Source organism: Nelumbo nucifera, chromosome 2, assembly GCF_055504915.1.
Source record: "Nelumbo nucifera cultivar China Antique chromosome 2, China Antique-T2T, whole genome shotgun sequence".
Taxonomy (NCBI): Eukaryota; Viridiplantae; Streptophyta; class Magnoliopsida; order Proteales; family Nelumbonaceae; genus Nelumbo; species Nelumbo nucifera.
In genome coordinates, this window is record NC_142650.1 from 59,769,608 (window position 1) to 59,788,910 (window position 19,303).

General features: G+C 38.4%; 1 protein-coding gene across 1 annotated transcript; it reads left to right on the top strand.

Annotated features, from left to right (window-relative positions):
* Positions 1–8,222: 8,222 nt before the first annotated feature.
* Positions 8,223–14,196, top strand: LOC104612508 (enolase 1-like). Its single transcript, XM_010279943.3, has 15 exons — positions 8,223–8,521; positions 9,128–9,191; positions 9,916–9,980; positions 10,237–10,284; positions 10,724–10,810; positions 10,900–10,980; positions 11,630–11,731; positions 11,821–11,901; positions 12,514–12,588; positions 12,707–12,769; positions 12,871–12,951; positions 13,035–13,229; positions 13,370–13,420; positions 13,538–13,626; positions 13,726–14,196. Exons 1-15 carry the CDS (start codon positions 8,456–8,458, stop codon positions 13,913–13,915), a joined length of 1,338 nt encoding a protein of 445 aa, XP_010278245.1. The 5' UTR covers positions 8,223–8,455; the 3' UTR covers positions 13,916–14,196.
* The last annotated feature ends 5,107 nt before the right edge of the window (positions 14,197–19,303 follow it).

Sequence of the window (19,303 nt, forward strand, 5' to 3'; positions counted from 1 at the left end):
CACGTGTCTATCCTTCCACTTTAGTTAATGACTGTCATCATACCATCGGACAATGCTATTTTTTCTTGGGTTAAGTACACTGCAACTCAATGCAAAATTCTGAATTCCAGCCCCCAAAGTCTAGTAGTAGCCTCCTATAAACCACATCTTGCTCGTGCATTTGGCATCAATTCATGGTCATGATGCATTTCCCTGTAAGGTGGGGCTACAAAACTTTGATATGGACTGATCAGTCATTCTACCTTTTTCTTTTTCTCAGTTTTTCTCATCTATTATATGATACAGAGATTTTTTTTTTTTTGTATTAAAACCAAAACAAACAATAGAGTCCCGCAATCACTTTTCTAAATTGATTAAGTTCTCTAGCCTAGGAGGAGCGAAAACATTCCACTTGTTCCATTATGAACAGGAACTGAACGCTGCTATTTGATGAGCTGCACAATTGGCAGTCCTGCTAATCCATTTGAAGGAGGGGGAGTGCTCAATATGAAAATCATGAGTTACCACTCAAAATATTTAGGCTCCTAGTTGGTGGATGAAATTAAAAGGAGCAATGCTTATAAAAAGATGATTGACAAAATTGAGAAAAGAATGGACTCCTGACAAGCAAAGGTTCTCTCACAAGTGGGAAGAACAACCCTAATTAAGGCCACAACACAAAGCATTCCAACCTATATTATGTTAACAAACCTCCTACCAATAAAAAGTTCTAATAAAACTTGACCAGCTTTATAGGAATTTTTGGTGGAAGGGAAATAAAGAGAAAAGTTTTGGCCACAACATTGCTTGGGGGAAATTTTGTAAAATGAAGAATGAGGAAGGGTTGGGTTTGTGGAAAGTGAAAGAAATGAATAAATCCCTCTTTGTTAAACAATTTTGGAAGCTGCTAAGCGGGAGTGAAGAACTTTGGGATGAACAAATCAAAACAAAATATTTAAAAAAATAATTTTATTTTCACTTGTAAGAAGAAAAATTTAGTTTCATAGTGGTAGAAATGTGTACTATCCCCTAAGGAAGGACTTAGAAAAACAACTATGTTGGAAGATCAGGACAGGAGAGAAGATAGATGCTTTAAATGATCCATGGCTTCCTTGGAGTGAAAACAATAAACCCATTCTGAAAGATGATACGCTCCAACAAAGGTAAAACTCTACTATCCAGGTCAATGATCTTTTATCACAATATGGTACATGGAATGAAGAGATTCTCTAAGACAACTATTTAAAGATGTCATAGTAGAAGCCATTCAACATATCCTTCTAAATCTTGACAGCTTAGAGGACTGTCTCTTATGGAAAGGAACATCAAATGGGAACTTCTCTGTCCAATCAGCCTATAGAGCTTTCACTGCTAATCTAATACATGGTCCCCAAAATGAAATACAATGGAGGATGTTGTGGAGACTACAAGCTCCATACATATGTAAGATCTTTTGATGGAAGATACTAACAAAAGTTGTAAAAATGAAAAGTCGGACCTGAAGTTGTAGACAAAAAGGCGATGTCTTATGTTCTTTTGTAACTCAACAGAAGAAATTCAAAATCATTTGTTTTATGAATGTTCTTTTACAAAAGTAGTGTGGCTGCAAGCTCAAGTGGGTTTTAACCTAGAAAGCTTTCTACAAGCAAATACAAACGACTTCTTGTCATGGTGGTCTCAAAAAATTGGAGGGAACAAGTCCTCAAGGAAAATTTATTTAACCAGAATTCTGGCACTCCTAATAAGCATATGGAGCGAGTGTAATGAAGTTGCTTTCAAGGGTAAAATTCTAAGTCTGTTGGATGTCTATAACCGAGCAGATCTTTACTTTCCTCTGAATACAAACAATATAGATGCAAATGTGAAGGAAGACTCTCTAAACACAACACAGTGGATGTCATTTAACTGATCATCTCTAAATTATATAATAGTGGATGGATCTTGGGACACAAACACACAAAGCAGCAACAGGTCTCTATCTGTCTTCTTATAATAAAGCAATGTGATTGTAGAAGAACCCTGCATGGCCATCTCCCCAGGTGAAGTTGAACAATGGGCAATCATTCGAGGCTTAAGAAAGCTGATTTCGCAGAACATCACTTCAGCAACCCTTTTGACAAATGCAAAGGCAGTTTTAGAAGACATTGGAGGAATCGAAAGAAACATCCCATGGAATGAACAACACCTTACAGAACACATCAAGGCCCTTTTGCCTTTTTTTGATAGCATAAATCTAGTTTATGCAAGTAGATGTAATACAGTTCTAGCGCATGTCCTAGCCAGGAAAGCTAGACTAAGGAACTATTTTTATCTCTTTTGAAAGATCCTCCCCCCCCCCCCCCCCCCATCTAAGTAATTTAACTCTTGTATATGTAAAGGGGCATCTGATGTATCCCTGATGTTTTTAGTGGTTCCTCCTTTTGACTAAAAAAACTTATATCCATGGACATACCTTTATAAAATAAATAAAGAGGAAGTTTTAAGTACATAGTTTCATACTACTCTTTGTTATAAAAAATGGTAAAGTACAGGCATTCACCATGTACTTAATGGTTATGAAATTGTAATTTGTAACACTTAACCCCCTTAAACTTTGGTAATGATGTAATTAAATACACATTTGCACAGTGGAACTGATGACTCCTCCAGTTTAGTTGAATGCATTATGGGACCGAGTGTTGAAATTATTTTACACTCTTTTCATTTGGAACAAAACAACACAAACACTAGCTCTGCACGATAACGACGATGATGAGGATGGTGAACCCAAAGTAAGCTTATTTCCAAGTGTTCCGGGCTCTTGAAGCTACTCTGTCCCAATACCCCTGATGAATGAAGTAAACTATGCCACTCGTCTCTCAATGTCATCCAACTATTCTCCCTAGCTCTGTAACAACACCGCCATGTCAAAGAACACCTTATAAAACTCCTCTAGATTCTTCTTTATCTCCTTTATTGTGTCATGCTTCTCCTCTATCTTCGATATTATGTTCATCACTGTCACCCTCCCTTGCCTTTATATCATCTTCCGAAATAGATTATCACTTTGCTCCATTGATTTCAAGACATCCACCATTTGCTTGTTAGGCTTCTCTCTTGTAATCATGAAGTTAGAGGTGTAAATCAAGTTGCAGGTTGGACCAAACCATGAGAGGTAAATTAAAAAAAATGGAAAATAATGAAAATTTTAAAATAAATTAACCAAACAGACAAAAATTGAAAAAAAAAATAAATCTTAAAATTTTATTTTCTATGAATTTTGATATATACAATTGTTTATATATGAAATAATAAAATGAAATTAAAAAATTACAATACAATTTGAATAAAATAGTATAATAAAATTGGAATATATATATATATATATATATATTATAATTATTATTACATATACATATATATATATATATATATATATATATAATTATATATATGGGCTGTGATGCGGGCCATGCTTGGCCGTGTTGCGGTTCATGCCATGTTGGGCTGTGGGGCCCATGCCAAGACACTTGCCTTGTCGTTCCGTTCTGTTTCAACATGTGGGCCTGAAAACCCAAGCCCAGAATAACCCATACCTCTATGTCGTTCTTGACATGATTTACAACTCTTCGTGAAGTATTTATGTTCCCTAGTCTCCTTGTATTCCTTGGCAATCTTCTCCCTCAATGTATTGAAGCTCTCCAACTTCTTCCTTAGGAGATTCCTAGGAGATGCCAGTGGAGTACTTGTATTATACTTATTTGAGATTGTTTTTGATCTCAAAGAACTATACTCCGGTAGAAGAGCCAGTGGTGGTGATGTATAAATGGGAACCGTGGGAGCCAACCTAAATAAGTTTTTGAAGTTGTGGAAGGGAAGTGTTATCGATTTTCAATGGAGAATAGAGGAAAGCTTTACATCAATGAAATCGATGTAAACTTTCCATTGATTTTCGATGTAAAAGTTGACATGTTTATAACTTTGCATCGATTGGCAAAGTTAATTTACATCTCTACCAAATGTCTACAAAGTCAAACCAGAGTGCAACATAAAACCAATTATATATATCCGATTATATCATATCAGATATGGGTGGTTGATTCCTATTTGATATAACCAAATTCAGATCATCCTTAATGGGATTGAATTCAGATTTGGATTTGAACAATCACATACCATTTGTAGCCCTAGGCTAAAAGTGTCACAAACTCCTAAATATGATACTTGTAATTTATAAAATAAAAAGATTCACATTTCATTCATTCTTGATTTATTTCCCTTTTCATTTATCTATCCCCTCTCTCACAATCTTTGTTCACATCTTGATTCCCGATTGTTATGCCTATCAGCATCAAACTTTATTTTTTGGTAATGGGCTACATAACAAAGTATCCCTCCCCCAAATCCTTAAACCCCAACTTTGGTGAAAGTGGAATTTGATTCCAAATCTCTATTATAACTAGCTAAAGAGTTTTTTCTTGGAAGAGATCCAAGCTCCTAAAATGCTCCTACCGGTACACAAAACTTAGTACACAACGCATGAGCCTTCCACATTTTCCCCCATTATAAACCTACCGGTACACAAGAGGAGATCCAAGCTCATTAAAATACTCCTAACAGTACACAAAACTTAATATACACATGGTGCATATGTGCCTTTCACATTTTCTCCCATTCAAAGTCCATCTTTTTACACTCAAATAATATGTTCCCTCCCCTACCCACTCCCCCTCCTTGAAAAGAAACCCTAAGTGTTATACAAGGTGCAATCATAATAAGCGTATAGAGCTAACCTCCTCCCCTAAAACAAACATTACAAAGGAAATTGTCTCATTTACCTAAATAAGTTTTTTAATAAAAGAATATGGATAAATACATTTATCGGAGGAAATATTACTTGGATAATCATGGCTTCATTCATTTTGTGTTAACCGGGTAACACATTTCCTTGGACAAGTGATTCTTAAGGAAATATTCTTCAAATACTCACAAATACAACGTTTGGCCTAGCAGGTGCAAGAATCCATGTAATTTGAGTTTGGGAAACTTATAGTCCGAGCCGGCTCAACATTTAAAATTAGGCTACAAGTTGGTTTAGAAACCAACAAAAGTCTAACAATCAGCTCTACATTTCAAATTATAAAAACCTCTGCCATGTCATTGGATGCTTATGTGGTTGTTGCCAACATAAGACTCTTAGTCCATGTTAGACACAGTAAAAAGCCTATACCAAAATTATCCTTAATGTTGGGTGATTTGAAAATAAATAGAAAGATTTTTCAATTTCTCTCATGCTCCCTTTATCTCTCGATCTCCCTCCCACTCTCTTACTCTCATAGTTGTCTTTCTCTGCTCAATGACTATGTAATTTGAAAATAACAAAAATGGTTTTCGGTTTCTATATTTACATTTTCTCTATAAATCTCTCATATTCTCCCCCCCCCCTCTCTCTCTCCATGCCAATCTATCGTTCTCCCTCAATCTTTCTCGTTCAATTTCTCCTTCTTCCTCATTCTCTCTCTCTCTCTCATTCCTTTTTATTTTTCTTACACACATATGATATTAATTAGACCATACATATAAAAGAACATAAAACCAACTTGGTATGGTTCTAAAATCATTACACCAATTTAATAAAAATTCACAAAAAACTCTTGGCTACAAAATTTACACCAACTTGATGAAAATGTATAACTTGATTGTACAAGTAGTTGGTCCTTTGAGGGAGAATGAGAGAGAGAGAGAGAGAGAGAGAGAGAGATCAATTGAGAGAGATTGAGGGAGAATGATAGATTGACAGAGATAATGTACATATAGAAATGGAAAACTATTTTTGTTTATCATCAAATCACATAGTCATTGATCAACGAGAGGCAACAATGAGAATGAGAGGGGGAGGGAGATCGAGAGACAGAGTGGGAGAAAAACTAAAAATCCTTTTTGTTTATTTTCAAATCACTCAACATTAAGGGCAATCTCGGTATAGGCTTTTAATTTGTTGTGTCTAACATGAATTAAGAGTCCCATGTCGGCAACATCTACATAACACTCCGAGTTTTAATTTTGTTGGTTTCTAAACTAACCTGCAGCCTAATTTTAAATGTTAGTCACCTCATATTATATTTAAGAGTAAAAGACTTAAACCTCCCCTGAAAATTCTCCCAAATACTAAAGCGTCCCCCCTCTTTTTAAAAAAGACTAGGACCTCCCCTATTAAAGTTAGTTCAAAGTTTTAATGACTTCGAATCCCCTACCCACAAAAACTCTACCCACACCTACCCACAAAGTATGAAAGCACTACCTACGTGCATTGGAAACATCTTTCCATGCAAAATAACATGTAAGAGTATGAGATGTTCCCCATATGTGACTGCAATCTCATGTGGGTAGGTGTGGGTAGAGTTGCTATGGGTAGGAGATCCGGACTCAGTTCTAAGCATGGTTTTAAAAAACGACCTAGAAACGGAACCGTTATGGCCACCAATTTTTGGGTTGATGGTTCGACCGTCCAATTCGAACGAATGACCCGTTATGACAAAAAATTAAAAAATAAAAAAACGTTGAATGGGTCGATAGGTTGACGGTTCGACCGCCCGGGTCAACGGGTCGTTGAATAATTCAACGTTTTTTTGATAGGGACCGGATTTGGGATTTGGGGTAAAATGGAGCCAATTGCCTGGATGGTTCCTAGGCTGAATGGTCTGACCATCTGAGTCAACGGTGGTTCGAAAACCATGGTTCTAAGGAGTCATCAAAAGGACTCTTTTTAACCTTGTATTTTTTCAAAATTTCAAAACATTGGAATAGTTTCTTGTACATTTTGTTATCTTCTATGTTTGCCTACGCTCTATCAAATTCAAGTTTTCTTGTCAATTTACTGGTTTGTTCCATTATCGACGTGTCTAGTCTCCACCACTCCCTAACAGAATCTCCACGTCTCCGCTCCACATTGTGGGTTCTGTCTCTGATTATTCAAGTTTCTTCTCAAAAACTCTATAAAGTAAACCAACCTTTTCAAAAACATGGCTAGCTGCAAATCAAAACTCTTCTGCCTTTCCTACTTTATTCTATTTGTATATGGTTCTTCATCTCCCGTGTTCTTCCTTTTATCTCTCATAGACGTCTCTTTATCTACTAATGTATTGAAGGATGCAACATTCCAGATCAACCTCTTACCCTTATTTCTACTGCAATATTTATGACTACGATTAGGTTCTTGTTTGCTCATCTCTTTCAACTACCTTCAAGTTTTTGGCATCGATTAATCAATACCTCAAAAACCACCAGTGGACCCACCCCTCCTTCATCGCTCTATGATGTTGCAAGTTTTCTGCCAATTTCTTTCATTCACTGTATCAGTAGTTGTTACAGCAAATGGTTTAATGTTTGCTGGATAATTTTCTGTTCAGCTGCTAGAAGTGTTTGGGCATGGTTGATCAATACTTCAATACCTTAGAAACCAGTCGAATTTTTACCCAACACCCAAACCTTAAAACCTCCCCTCACTGATTGCTGACCAAGGGGAGGTTTTTTAGTATTTAGGAGAAGAGGGAGGGAGATTTAAGTCTTTTGCCCTATAATTTTGTTTTTATTGTAGTTCGAATATATATATATATATATATATATATATACATATATATTATTAAAAACTCCATAAAGTCTATCCACTTATCCCACGAACAGAACACGAACGAGGTTCAGGTTATAGTGACTGGATCTGCTTCTCACAAATGAGAGCCTCTCACAGCCACAGGTATATCTATCATGCATTGGAAACATGTCTCATGAATAATAATTAATAAATACAGAAATGTTCTCGATGCATCATACGATGTGCGTGTGAGGCGCCAATTGTGAGGAGCAGATCCGGTTTCCTTTAACCTCCAGTCGTACACGTGTATAACACGTGTTATTGCACTAGGAATTAGGAAAGAAAAAGTGGGTCGCATTTTGGAATTGGATGAATACATGCATGCATACATCATAGGAAAATCTGGAGCGGTGCGCACAAGCATAATATGACATTGACGAACTGTACCGAATAAGTCATTTCTTTTATGTGCGAGTTCGACCTATCATTATCACTTATCAGGGTCCCACTCCAAATGAGAGCGATGTCCATATACCATATTCAGACTCGTGCTCGTGGATCATCCGAAACCGAAAGTATCGCCATCATTGATATCCAGGTCGAGTCAAACAATCTAATGGCCCAGATGGCCACATTTTGGGTTGATTTACGGCATCGACCCTCGAGAGAAACCAAAGACATGTCTCCATTCAAAAACAAGAGGCGAAGAAATTCTAGCGGCGAATAGCCGCCGATTATCTCTCTAGAACCTTCATCGGACGGCCACGTGCTCCCCAATTTTCCTACAAATATACCAGGGTTCTCCTTTCACACTTCACAGTGTTCGTTCGTTCTGAGATTTCTTTCCCAAGAGCATTGCTTTCTCTTCCTCTGTTCTCTATCTTTCGGGGTTAGATCTAGTCAGTTATGGCAACAATCAAGTGCGTCAAGGCGAGACAGATCTTCGACAGCCGTGGCAATCCCACTGTCGAGGTTCGATCAGATCTCCCCATCTCCTCTCCCTTGTGTTTGCTTCTCAATTTTTTCTTAGTTTTTCTTTCACTTTTGAATCTCGATCTCTGTAATCTTCCCATGTTAGTGGTTACAGCGTGACTTCGTTGCAGAAGCCACGAGTTTTTTGTTTTTTGTTTTTTTGTAATTTCTGAGAGTTATAAACCGGTTGGGAGTGACTGAAAAATCAAATCCTCCTGAAAACAAGTCCGATGAGTGATGCTTTAGTTTAGTTATGATTTATGAATATAACGATAAAGTACTTATATATGAAAACTCACTAACATGGCGTTAATCTGAGTCTCGATCTCTATAATCTTTTTGTGAGCCAAGGAGATGCCCCAGCCCCCGGCTGTTACTTGCAGTGTGGCTTATGTATAATCAAATCCTCCTGAAAACGAGTCAATTGTTCGTAAGGAAGGACGATTTAGTTCACTTAAGAAAATATATAAGAAAAACTCAGTTACAGGGCTTTAACTCTCAGTTTGAGAGTGCATGCAGAAAAGCTCTACCTTTTCAGTTTTTCCTCTCTGTATTTTTGGGTCCCTTTTATTTTTCTATTTGGTCTTATTTGAATTTTATTTGCAGGCCGATGTTATATTATCAGATGGTACCATGGCAAGAGCTGCAGTTCCTAGCGGTGCATCCACTGGTGAGATTTTCGGTTCCTTTGCCTAAAGACTAAAGTTTCTATCTTTTTTTTTTCAGTTTTCTTTTTCATCGTCAATCGTATCTAGATAATTGATACATTTGTCTATTCAGAGAATTTTCAGCTTCCTTGCCTAAAGATTTCTAGATTTGTTCCTTCTATTCATTGTTAATCATATCTAGATATGATTCATTTGTCTATTCAGAGATTGAAAACCTTACCTATTATTATTTTGATTGTTTTCTCAATTGGGAGCTGTGGATCATGATCTCTGGTCAGTTTAAGAAAAATGATACGATGAATTCTGGTTAGTTAAGAAAAATGTGCATCACCTAATGTTTCCCCATTTCAACCATATCTACCAGCATTGGCGTTCGCCGAACTTGAATTTTTTGTCATCTATATTCTTTATTAGGTACTTTTGGGAGTGGGATTAGAACCTTGTTTGTTCTGTTTTTAACTTTTTATGATCAAATCAACGCCCCCTTGCAGATCTTATTGATTTCATAACATGGTGTGTGGGAATATAACCACTCTTACAATCCCAGAAACTTGTTCTGGCATCTGTTAGCTATTGTTCCAAATGCCAATATGTATTTTCTCATAACAAAAACAACCACATCGGCAACTAGTGGCACATGTTGTATATGGCTACTTGAGAATTTTTCTTGGGTTTTGTTTACCAGGCGACAAGAGATGACTGATTCTATCACTTGTTTATTTTCAGGTATTTATGAAGCACTTGAACTACGAGATGGAGGTTCTGACTACCTCGGAAAAGGTGTTTTAAAGGTCAGTTCTTTTGCTACTTTGTTCCTTAGAGATTTGATAGAATTAACTTTAACCATTTCACTGAAAATGGTAAATCAGTTATTTTGGTTTCTTACTTTGGAGGTCTGAAAGTTCTCCATGTGTAATTCAAGTTAGTATTTGTTCAATGTTTTTTTTTTTAATTTTCGAAAAAAATTGTGGAACACATCATCAATTCCTAGGATTATTTTCTCAAAATCAAGCACTGTTTGCTGACATAAATTCTTTGTAAATGTAGGCTGTTGAGAATGTCAACACAATCATTGCACCTGCATTGGTTGGCAAGGTTTGTTACAATTATTTAATCTCTTTCAAAAGGCTAGTTTTATTACTATCTATAACGAACAAATTCAGACTGGAACAAATTTCCATTTCTGAAGAAGGGAAGGTCACATAACGAATGAAAACGTGGCCAATTTTATGCTCAGTTAAGTTTGCTTTCTGCCAAGCCAGTGACTGCTTCACCTTTCACTCCTCTCCCAAGATAAATAAAAGCCCCCTTCCCAATCCCAGAAAAAAAAAAAAACAAAACAAAAAAGCAAGAAAGGATAAGAGACACTTGGAGCCTAACCAAGCTGCACTTGTTTAAGCTTATTATAAGTTAAAAGGGCACAGTTGTGTGCATTTCACTGTTTGAGAATTGAAACAGTTTTGCTTTTACAAGTCGCATTTGGAATTTTCTTGGGATTCTCCCTCCTTAATTGCTCTCTTTTTGTTCTACACAGGACCCAACGGAACAGGTTAGCGTTGATAACTACATGGTACAACAACTTGATGGAACCGTAAATGAATGGGGATGGTGCAAGCAGAAGGTATTTAACTCAAATTCCCATTATTAACTTTTTTTTTTTAATCTTGGTTAAAGCATTACCATTCACATTTCTGTTTATTATGTTTCCAGCTTGGAGCAAATGCCATTCTCGCAGTGTCTCTTGCTGTTTGCAAGGCAGGGGCTAGTGTTAATAAGATCCCCCTCTACAAGGTATAACCTTGTTAATTTTGTCATCACTTGATCCATTACTTTTCTTCATCTATTGCCGAGGTAGCCTGATCCTACTAATCAAACTAACTAGACTAACAATTTATGAGAAAATATTCATTGTCAAGGTTGTCAATTAATATACCATTGCTCAATTAGTAGGGTCTAGGTCCAACTTCTTGGACCAGTGGATCACTTAAGTATTCAAATTTTGCCAGATTAGGAATTGTGTACCCCATAATTAGCAAACTACCACCCATCTCATTTTTTCCAACTTGTTTAGTTAGTATAAGTACTTTTGCTAGAAGTTAAGGTTATCTGCGTTCCTTTCTATTTTGTTTGCATGAGTCCAAATTTTAGTTCTTTTTACTAGAAGTTAAGGTTAACGATTTAATAGATACCCAGTGGGGTATTGACAATTTAGTGAAAGGTCACGAAATCCCTGTACCTGGATCAGGAGTTTATAATGGGTCTGTATATGGATGTAGAAGGACCCCGACTCGAGAGGTGACCTTTTCTCAGATTCGACGACTTTTTTATTTTTGGCAACCAATTCCTCAAAATCTCTAGCAACTTCCCCCTCCAAAAAAGGAAGCAACACTATCTAATATTTGCTCATGATTCTAATGATTCTATGTGCTTGGTGATGCAGCACATTGCCAACCTTGCTGGTAACAAGAAATTGGTCCTTCCAGTTCCTGCTTTCAATGTCATTAATGGAGGATCACATGCAGGAAATAAACTCGCAATGCAGGCAATGCTTCTCTATCCTTTTTTATCCATTTCACAGTAGGCACGCACCCTATCTGCCTCCTCTGGTTTCTGATTGGCTTTTAATTGCAGGAATTCATGATCCTACCTGTGGGTGCTTCTTCATTCAAAGAAGCAATGAAGATGGGTGCAGAAGTATATCACCATTTGAAGGTATATATCCTACCAAATGCTGTTTTGTTAATTAGACAATTTAATCAATACAATAATCATTCTATGGTTTCATTGTTTGGTTGCTAAAGATTACTAATCACAACTCTTCATATGTTGAGATGCATTCTGAAAACATGATAAGAATTTTGGCAGCGGAATTTTCACATTGAGTTGTAAAAGCATGCATCTAGGAGGGTGGGGGTGATAAGGTCCACTTTTTTAGATTGTAAGCAGATAACCTAGGCTAAGTTATTCTTAATCAGGTTTCTTATTACTCGAATATATGGGGGTTCCTTTTTTGATGCCTTTACTGGATGCATCAGATTTGCCTAGCTCTAATTTTTTTAGATAAATGCCAAAAAAACTTGACAAGTATGTTAAACACTTGATTTTAATAATTTTTGTTCCTTCAAAACCCCAGTAGGGGTGATGCCTTTTATACGACAAACCTGTTTCTATGTTCAATTATTTATCAGTGCCCTTGAATAACGACTACAGGGACAGGTTTCTCTTACCATCTCTTCTAGACAAATTGAAGAATTTGATAATTTAGGGCTTTGATAACTGGATTTCTGCACTTGGTTTGTATGCTAATTACTCCATCTTCTCCAGGCTGTGATAAAGAAGAAGTATGGTCAGGATGCAACAAATGTTGGTGATGAAGGAGGCTTTGCTCCCAACATTCAGGTTTGCCATGGTTTCATTAAGTTGTTATTGTCAATTTAGCCATGCAGTTTTGTACTTTTTCTTTTTCCATTTCTCATTCGCCCTTGCTCATTTATTTACTCTGATTTTGCTTTTTCAGGAGAACAAGGAAGGACTTGAGTTGCTCAAGACAGCCATTGCTAAAGCTGGTTACACAGGCCGAGTATGTCCCTTTCTACTATGGTTTTATCGCAGGTGTAGCAAGATATACTTGAGGCTGTAATTGATGCAGCTGTCTAAGAAAATCTCTTTCTTTTCCTTCAGGTTGTCATTGGTATGGATGTTGCTGCTTCTGAATTTTATGGGTCCTCAGACAAAACCTATGACCTGAACTTCAAGGAGGAGGTACTCTCTCTCTCTCTCTCTCTCTCTCTCTTGTTTTGTGTGTGTGTGATTTTCCTTGGTGTTAACCATTTGAGTTGGTACAGAACAATGATGGCTCACAAAAGATCTCGGGAGATGCCCTTAAGGATGTCTACAAATCATTTTCCTCTGAATACCCAATTGTATCCATTGAAGATCCATTTGACCAAGATGACTGGACTCATTACAACAAACTTACAAGTGAAATTGGTGAAAAAGTACAGATTGTAGGAGATGATCTTTTGGTTACCAATCCGAAGGTTTGTATCCACAATTTGGTCTGTGGTGATCATATGTTCAATCGTCAAGATAACAAGGAAAAAAGGAATGCTTTTACTGCACCGGTTTCCCTTGGCTTTATGCAATTTTTTATCCCTGTGTACTTGTTTTATGCTTGCAGAGGGTTGAGAAGGCAATCAATGAGAAAGCATGCAATGCTCTTCTTCTTAAGGTACCATTCATTGCTTTGTGTTTTTCATGAGATCTCGTTTGGGTTTGGGAGGTTCTTACGTCTTAACTTGAATCATAAGCCAAACGTGTAACATCCTATGCACCTGTGTGGCAACAGGTTAACCAAATTGGTTCTGTGACTGAGAGCATTGAAGCTGTTAAGATGGCAAAGCGTGCTGGATGGGGTGTCATGGCCAGCCACCGCAGGTTTCACTTTCAACCTTGTTTGATTATGAAAAATTTATCCTTCTGGTTTAATTTCAGTAGGATGACTGATCTCTCTGTTGTGTTTATATGTTGTTGCAGTGGAGAGACAGAGGACACCTTCATTGCTGATCTCTCTGTTGGTCTCGCCACGGGCCAAATTAAGACAGGAGCTCCATGCAGGTCAGAACGTCTTGCGAAATACAATCAGCTGTTGCGAATTGAGGAGGAGCTTGGTTCGGAGGCAATTTATGCTGGTGCAAACTTCCGCAGGCCTGTTGAGCCCTACTAAATTTTTACTATGTTAAGTGCCAATGCGGCATCACTGGAGTTTTGCTTGGTGAGAATAAGTTTTGTAGTTGGAACGTGTTTCTGAGTGGAAACCCAGCGTTAATATCTCTAGTTTAGTTCATGTTTTGAGAGTAATAGCTGTTCATCGGTTGAAAAAAAGAAGTCTGGTGTTGTGGGTAGATTATACTTCTTTTTGATATGCCATGTAGCTCAACTATCTCATGCTGCTTTTACTTTTCTATAAGAAATGGTTTAAAACTTTAAATGGAAGGTGGTTTTGTATCTTGACTTGGCAATTCTCAAAATCTCTCTCTCTCTCTCTCTCTCTCTCTGGTTTAGACTTTGTTTAGAGCTGGAAAATCACAGAAATGAAACACAGGCTTGTGCTGTAATCAATTGTTCCGTGAATCCATGCGCATTGCTCAATTCAAAAACCACATTTAATTAAAATCATGGGTTATCATCCAATGTAAAAACTCAGAACAGGGCTGAGAATGCAGGTTCATCGCAAAAGGGTAGAACCTTATCGCAAATTTTCTTGTATTGAAATGAATAATCAGGTGTGATGTAAATACAATTTGTGTTGGTCTGACTTGCAACTAATTTACGCAAGTGGTGACACGTGGTGGTTGGCCAGCTGTTGTGGTTAACCAGCTATCTCATAACTAAATATTTATTCTAACACCCTCCCTCCAAGTTGGAGAATGAGAATACGTAATGCCCAACTCGAAAACGAGACCCGTTTAAGCCAAATAAGTTCTCAGGTTGTGACTACTTGGCTTCTACTAAGGATCGTAATAGTGTGCTGTTTCTTTGTCTTCATATCCCGTTGTGGAGCGTCAAGTAAGTGGACAACTAGCCCAATCGGAGTCACAAAACCCCCTAACCACAAAGTCATTGGTAAATGGGATGAAGATGCCATGATGAGGAGTGGACTTGAGCCGCTTGGTGGTGCTCTTCTCAAGGATCTTACATGAATTGACTGAATTGATTGACTGTAAAACTGATATTAGGCCTTGTGGTCATAAAGTAGACTTGTGGTCATAAAGTAGAGGAGGCGTCCCACCAAATGCTTGTATTGAACTGGATCTGAAAGGGCTGGACTGGGCATCATCATTGAAGTGTCGTTGTTTCATAGGAGTTGAACATGGTTTACATTTGTGCATCCTGATTTTATGCTGACTTAAGAAGATGCCTGAGTTTGAACGACCTACCTCAATGTCTAAAAAATATGTCAAGGGTCCAAGATCCTTAATGCTGAAACACTCATTGAGGTATGATTTAAGGGAGGCAATGCGGCTTGGGTCATTTCCTGTGATGATGAGGTCATCTACATACACAAGGACTGCAACAAAGGAGTCGTCTTGTTTGCTTGTAAAAGGTGAATAGTCTGTCACTGATTGGGTAAAACTGGCATACAAGAGCGTGTGAGTGAACTTTTGGAACCACATCCATGAGGCTTGTTTGAGGCCATATAAGGATTTTTGGAGTTTGCACATTCGTTGATCGCCATCTTTGGAAAATCCAAGAGGGATGAGCATGTAAACATCTTCTTGAAGTTCACCATGTAGAAATGCATTGTTTACATCGAGCTGGTGGAGTTCCCAACACTTTGCAATGCCCACTTCGAGTAAGCAACGAACAGTAACAATCTTTTCTATAGGTGTAAAGGTATCATGGTAGTCAAGGCCTTCTACTTGATTGTAACCTTTTGCCACCAAACTGACCTTGTATCTCTCAATGCCACCATCAGCTCTCAACTTGATCTTGTAGACCCATTTTGAACCTATAGCCTTCTTTCCAAGTGGTAAGTCTACAAGTGTCCATGTGTTGTTGTGCTCAAGTGCTTCGATTTCGGTTGCCATTTAGGATCATTTATAGCCTCAACAAAGGAAGATGGTTCTATTTCTGAGGAAATTGTAGCTAGACAAGCACCCGGGCTGGTGACCGCATTGGCAAGAGGTGGGAGTTGGTAGTCGTATGGGCCCAAGCGGGTGGAGACTTGCTGAGGTCTACACAGTCGTAGGCCAGGCTGGGTTGAATCTTGGTTATTTTCTTCAATGCCAGTTTTAGGTAAACTTCCATTGTCTGATATATAATCAAAAAACAAATGTTTGGGTGGTTCCACGTGTTTCCGGGCTTCTAGCATGTGTACTTGTGATTGGTGGTGGTGTTCCATGCTCGCCATGGACCAATGGGTCTGATGATATGGTCGAACCATGGTTGGACGCAGGCAATGGGATGACAGGAGTGGTTGATGTTGAGTGTGAAGTCTAAAATGGAAACTGATATTCATAAAATATGACATCTCGGGAGGTAAAGATATGCCCAGTAGCCATATCAAATACACATACCCTTTTTTACCAAAGGGGTACCCAACAAATGCATAGCGTGTTGGCCTGTTAGAAAATTTGTCTTGAGGTTTGGGTTGTACTTGTGCATAACAGAGACAATCAAACATTCACATATGGTTGTAATTTGGGGTCTGCTTCAATAGAACTTTTGATGGAGATTTTCCTGAAAGGAATGGTGTTGGAAACCGATTAATGATGTATGTGGCCGTGAGGAGGCATTCCCCCAGAAAGTGAAGCTTAGAAGCGTAGCGCACGGGCAACTTCCAACAGGTGATGGTGCTTGCGCTCTGCAACACCATTTTGCTGAGGGCTTGCTATGCAAGAGTGTTGTTGAGTTATGCTTTGTTCAGAAAAATAATTGAGATGGGGAATAAAGAAGAATTCCTTGCCATTATCTGATTGAATTTGTCGAACAGAGTGACCATATTGCCTTTTAATCATAGCACAAAAGGACATAAGATGACGAACTGCTTTAGATTTAAATTTCAAAAGAAAAGTCCAGGTACATCTTGTATGATCATCAACAATGGTAAGAAAGTAATGCGCGCCCATATGCGATGGAGTCTTGTACCCTCCCCATAGATCACAATGTATCAAGTCAAAGGGCTGATCTGCCCAAAATTGTTGAGCAGGAAATGGTAACTAGGATTGCTTGGCCCTGTGGCATGTATCGCAGCAGTTGTTTGAGGAAGGGTTGGTATTTCTAGAATGAGAGAAAGGCACTATGATGAGGCATGTCCAAGTCATCTTTGCCAAAAGTTCTTGGCCTTTGTTCGAAGTTGCAATAAATACAGTAGAACTATCTATAGCCCCGATAGTGGTAAAGTAATACAATCCATCCACAAGTCTACCCATCCCAATCACGGTCCGAGAGACAAGGTCCTAGAGAACACAGAACGAAGGAAAGAATAGAACAACACATTGCAGCTCCTTTGTAAGTTTGCTAACAGAGAGTAAGTTGCAATGGAATTTTGGGACATGTAAAAAATGATTAATGATCAGATTTGGTCCAAGATACACGGTTCCGTAATGGGATGCAATTGTGATGTTCCCATTTGGAAGATGAATTGGTTTGGATGAATGCAGTTGGGCGCAACTAGATAGAAATGATATAGTGGAAACCATATGGTTAGAGGCACCACTATCTAGAATCCATCCAACAGAGATAACGAAGTTCTTATCAGAAAGATTCACATGTGTAGTTAATTCATGGTTCTCTCTGCTCAAAAGGCCCATCAACTTGTTATATTGCTGGGTGGTTAGACCAGCAATAGGTGATTCATCATCATTGGTGTCTACATTAGCACATGTACTATGTTGTGGAATCTTGCCAGGCTTTACAGAGCGATTTGGCCAGCCTTTCTCCCATCCAGCGGGATAACCCACAAGCTTGTAACATTGCTCCCTTGTATGTCTAGTTTTCTTGCAATGATCACAAATATACTTAGAATGATTCTTAGAGGATTCTCGAGGCATGGATCTTGACATAGTATTTAGTACAGTAGCTTCAGGGTTGGGCGGTCCTCGAAGAGAGATTGACATCTATGGCATTCTTATCTAATCCCAAAATGTTTGATCAAATGATGTTGAAAGATTCATTTAAACCCATCAAGAATTGGTTGAGTTTTTATTTCTCACGGTCAGTATTGAAATGCTTCAAGGCTCCGCAAGTACACTGAGGGGATCGGTGAGGCTTTTGAGTTCATCCCATAATCCCTTGAGTTTTGTGAAATATCCTGCTACGGTTAAGTCTCCTTGTTGTAGCATTGCCAAGTCCCGTTTCAGCAGATGGAGTCGCGGGACGTTGCTTTGTGCAAATATTTCTTCCAACTCCTTCCAAATCTCTGAAGCCGAGTCAATGAAGGCTACACTTTCGTGAAGTTCTTTCGCCAGAGAGTTAAACAGCCAAGAAACCACCATTGAATTTCCTTTTTCCCAAGCATTCTCCTCTGGTGACGATTTTGGTGGCCGTGGTAAAGATCCATCCACAAACCGATATTTATTCTTGGCTCTCAGTGCATTCCGCATGGCCCGTTGCCATGTTGGATAATTGTCTCTAGTCAAAGGAAAAGAAACCAGAATGCTCCCTAGATTATCAGATGGATGTAGGTAGTACGAGGAAGTTCAGATTCCATGGCTGTCACTCCTGGAAATAGTGGCAGACACAACAGCAAGAAGGAAGAACTCTGTGATGAGAGAACAAGAGGAAAGAGAAAGAATCAGAGATAACTTCAACGGTGAAGGGCAGCAGCAGAACCAATCCCAGGCTTTAATACCATGTAAAAACTCGGAACAGGGACGGCTGAGAATGTAGGTTCACCGCAAATGTAAAACTCAGAACAGAGACGGCAGAGAACGTAGGTTCATCGCAAAAGGGTAGAACCTTATCGCCAACTTTCTTGTATTGAAATGAGTAATCAGGTGTGATATAAATACAATTTGTGTTGATCTAACGCAAGTGGTGACACGTGGTGGTTAACCAGCTGTCTCATGACTAAATATTTATTCTAACATCTAAAGCAGAGCTTAATGATAGCACCAATGCTGAAATGCCTGGGAAAGTAGTGACATGGGCCCGTAGTTGATGGGCTTTCGAGGAACTTGTTCTGACGGTTATACCAAGCCAGTGGCAACTGGGAAGGGAAATTACTAGCTTGGAATTACATCTGTGCCGATTTGAATGGAAACAAGTGGAGAAAAGTAGGAATGGAAAAATTAAATGGTTGGGTGGAATGGGAATCCCATTTTCTCCGATTCGAGGGAATGGCCATTTCCTCCCCTTTCTGGGTAATGAAATCCCATTCCAGATGATTTTACTTCCCATTCCGGTTTCTTTGTCAATCAAATAGACTATGGGGATAGATAATTTTCATTCCGATTTCTGTATGAATCAAATAGACTATGGGGATAGATCATTTCGGTTCTAATTCCTGTGGATTTCAATTTTCAATCTTGAATATGAAACCTCTCTCTCTCTCTCATATATTCATGGGCCGGCCCCATTTTGGAGGGAGAAAAAAATCTGTAGATATAGG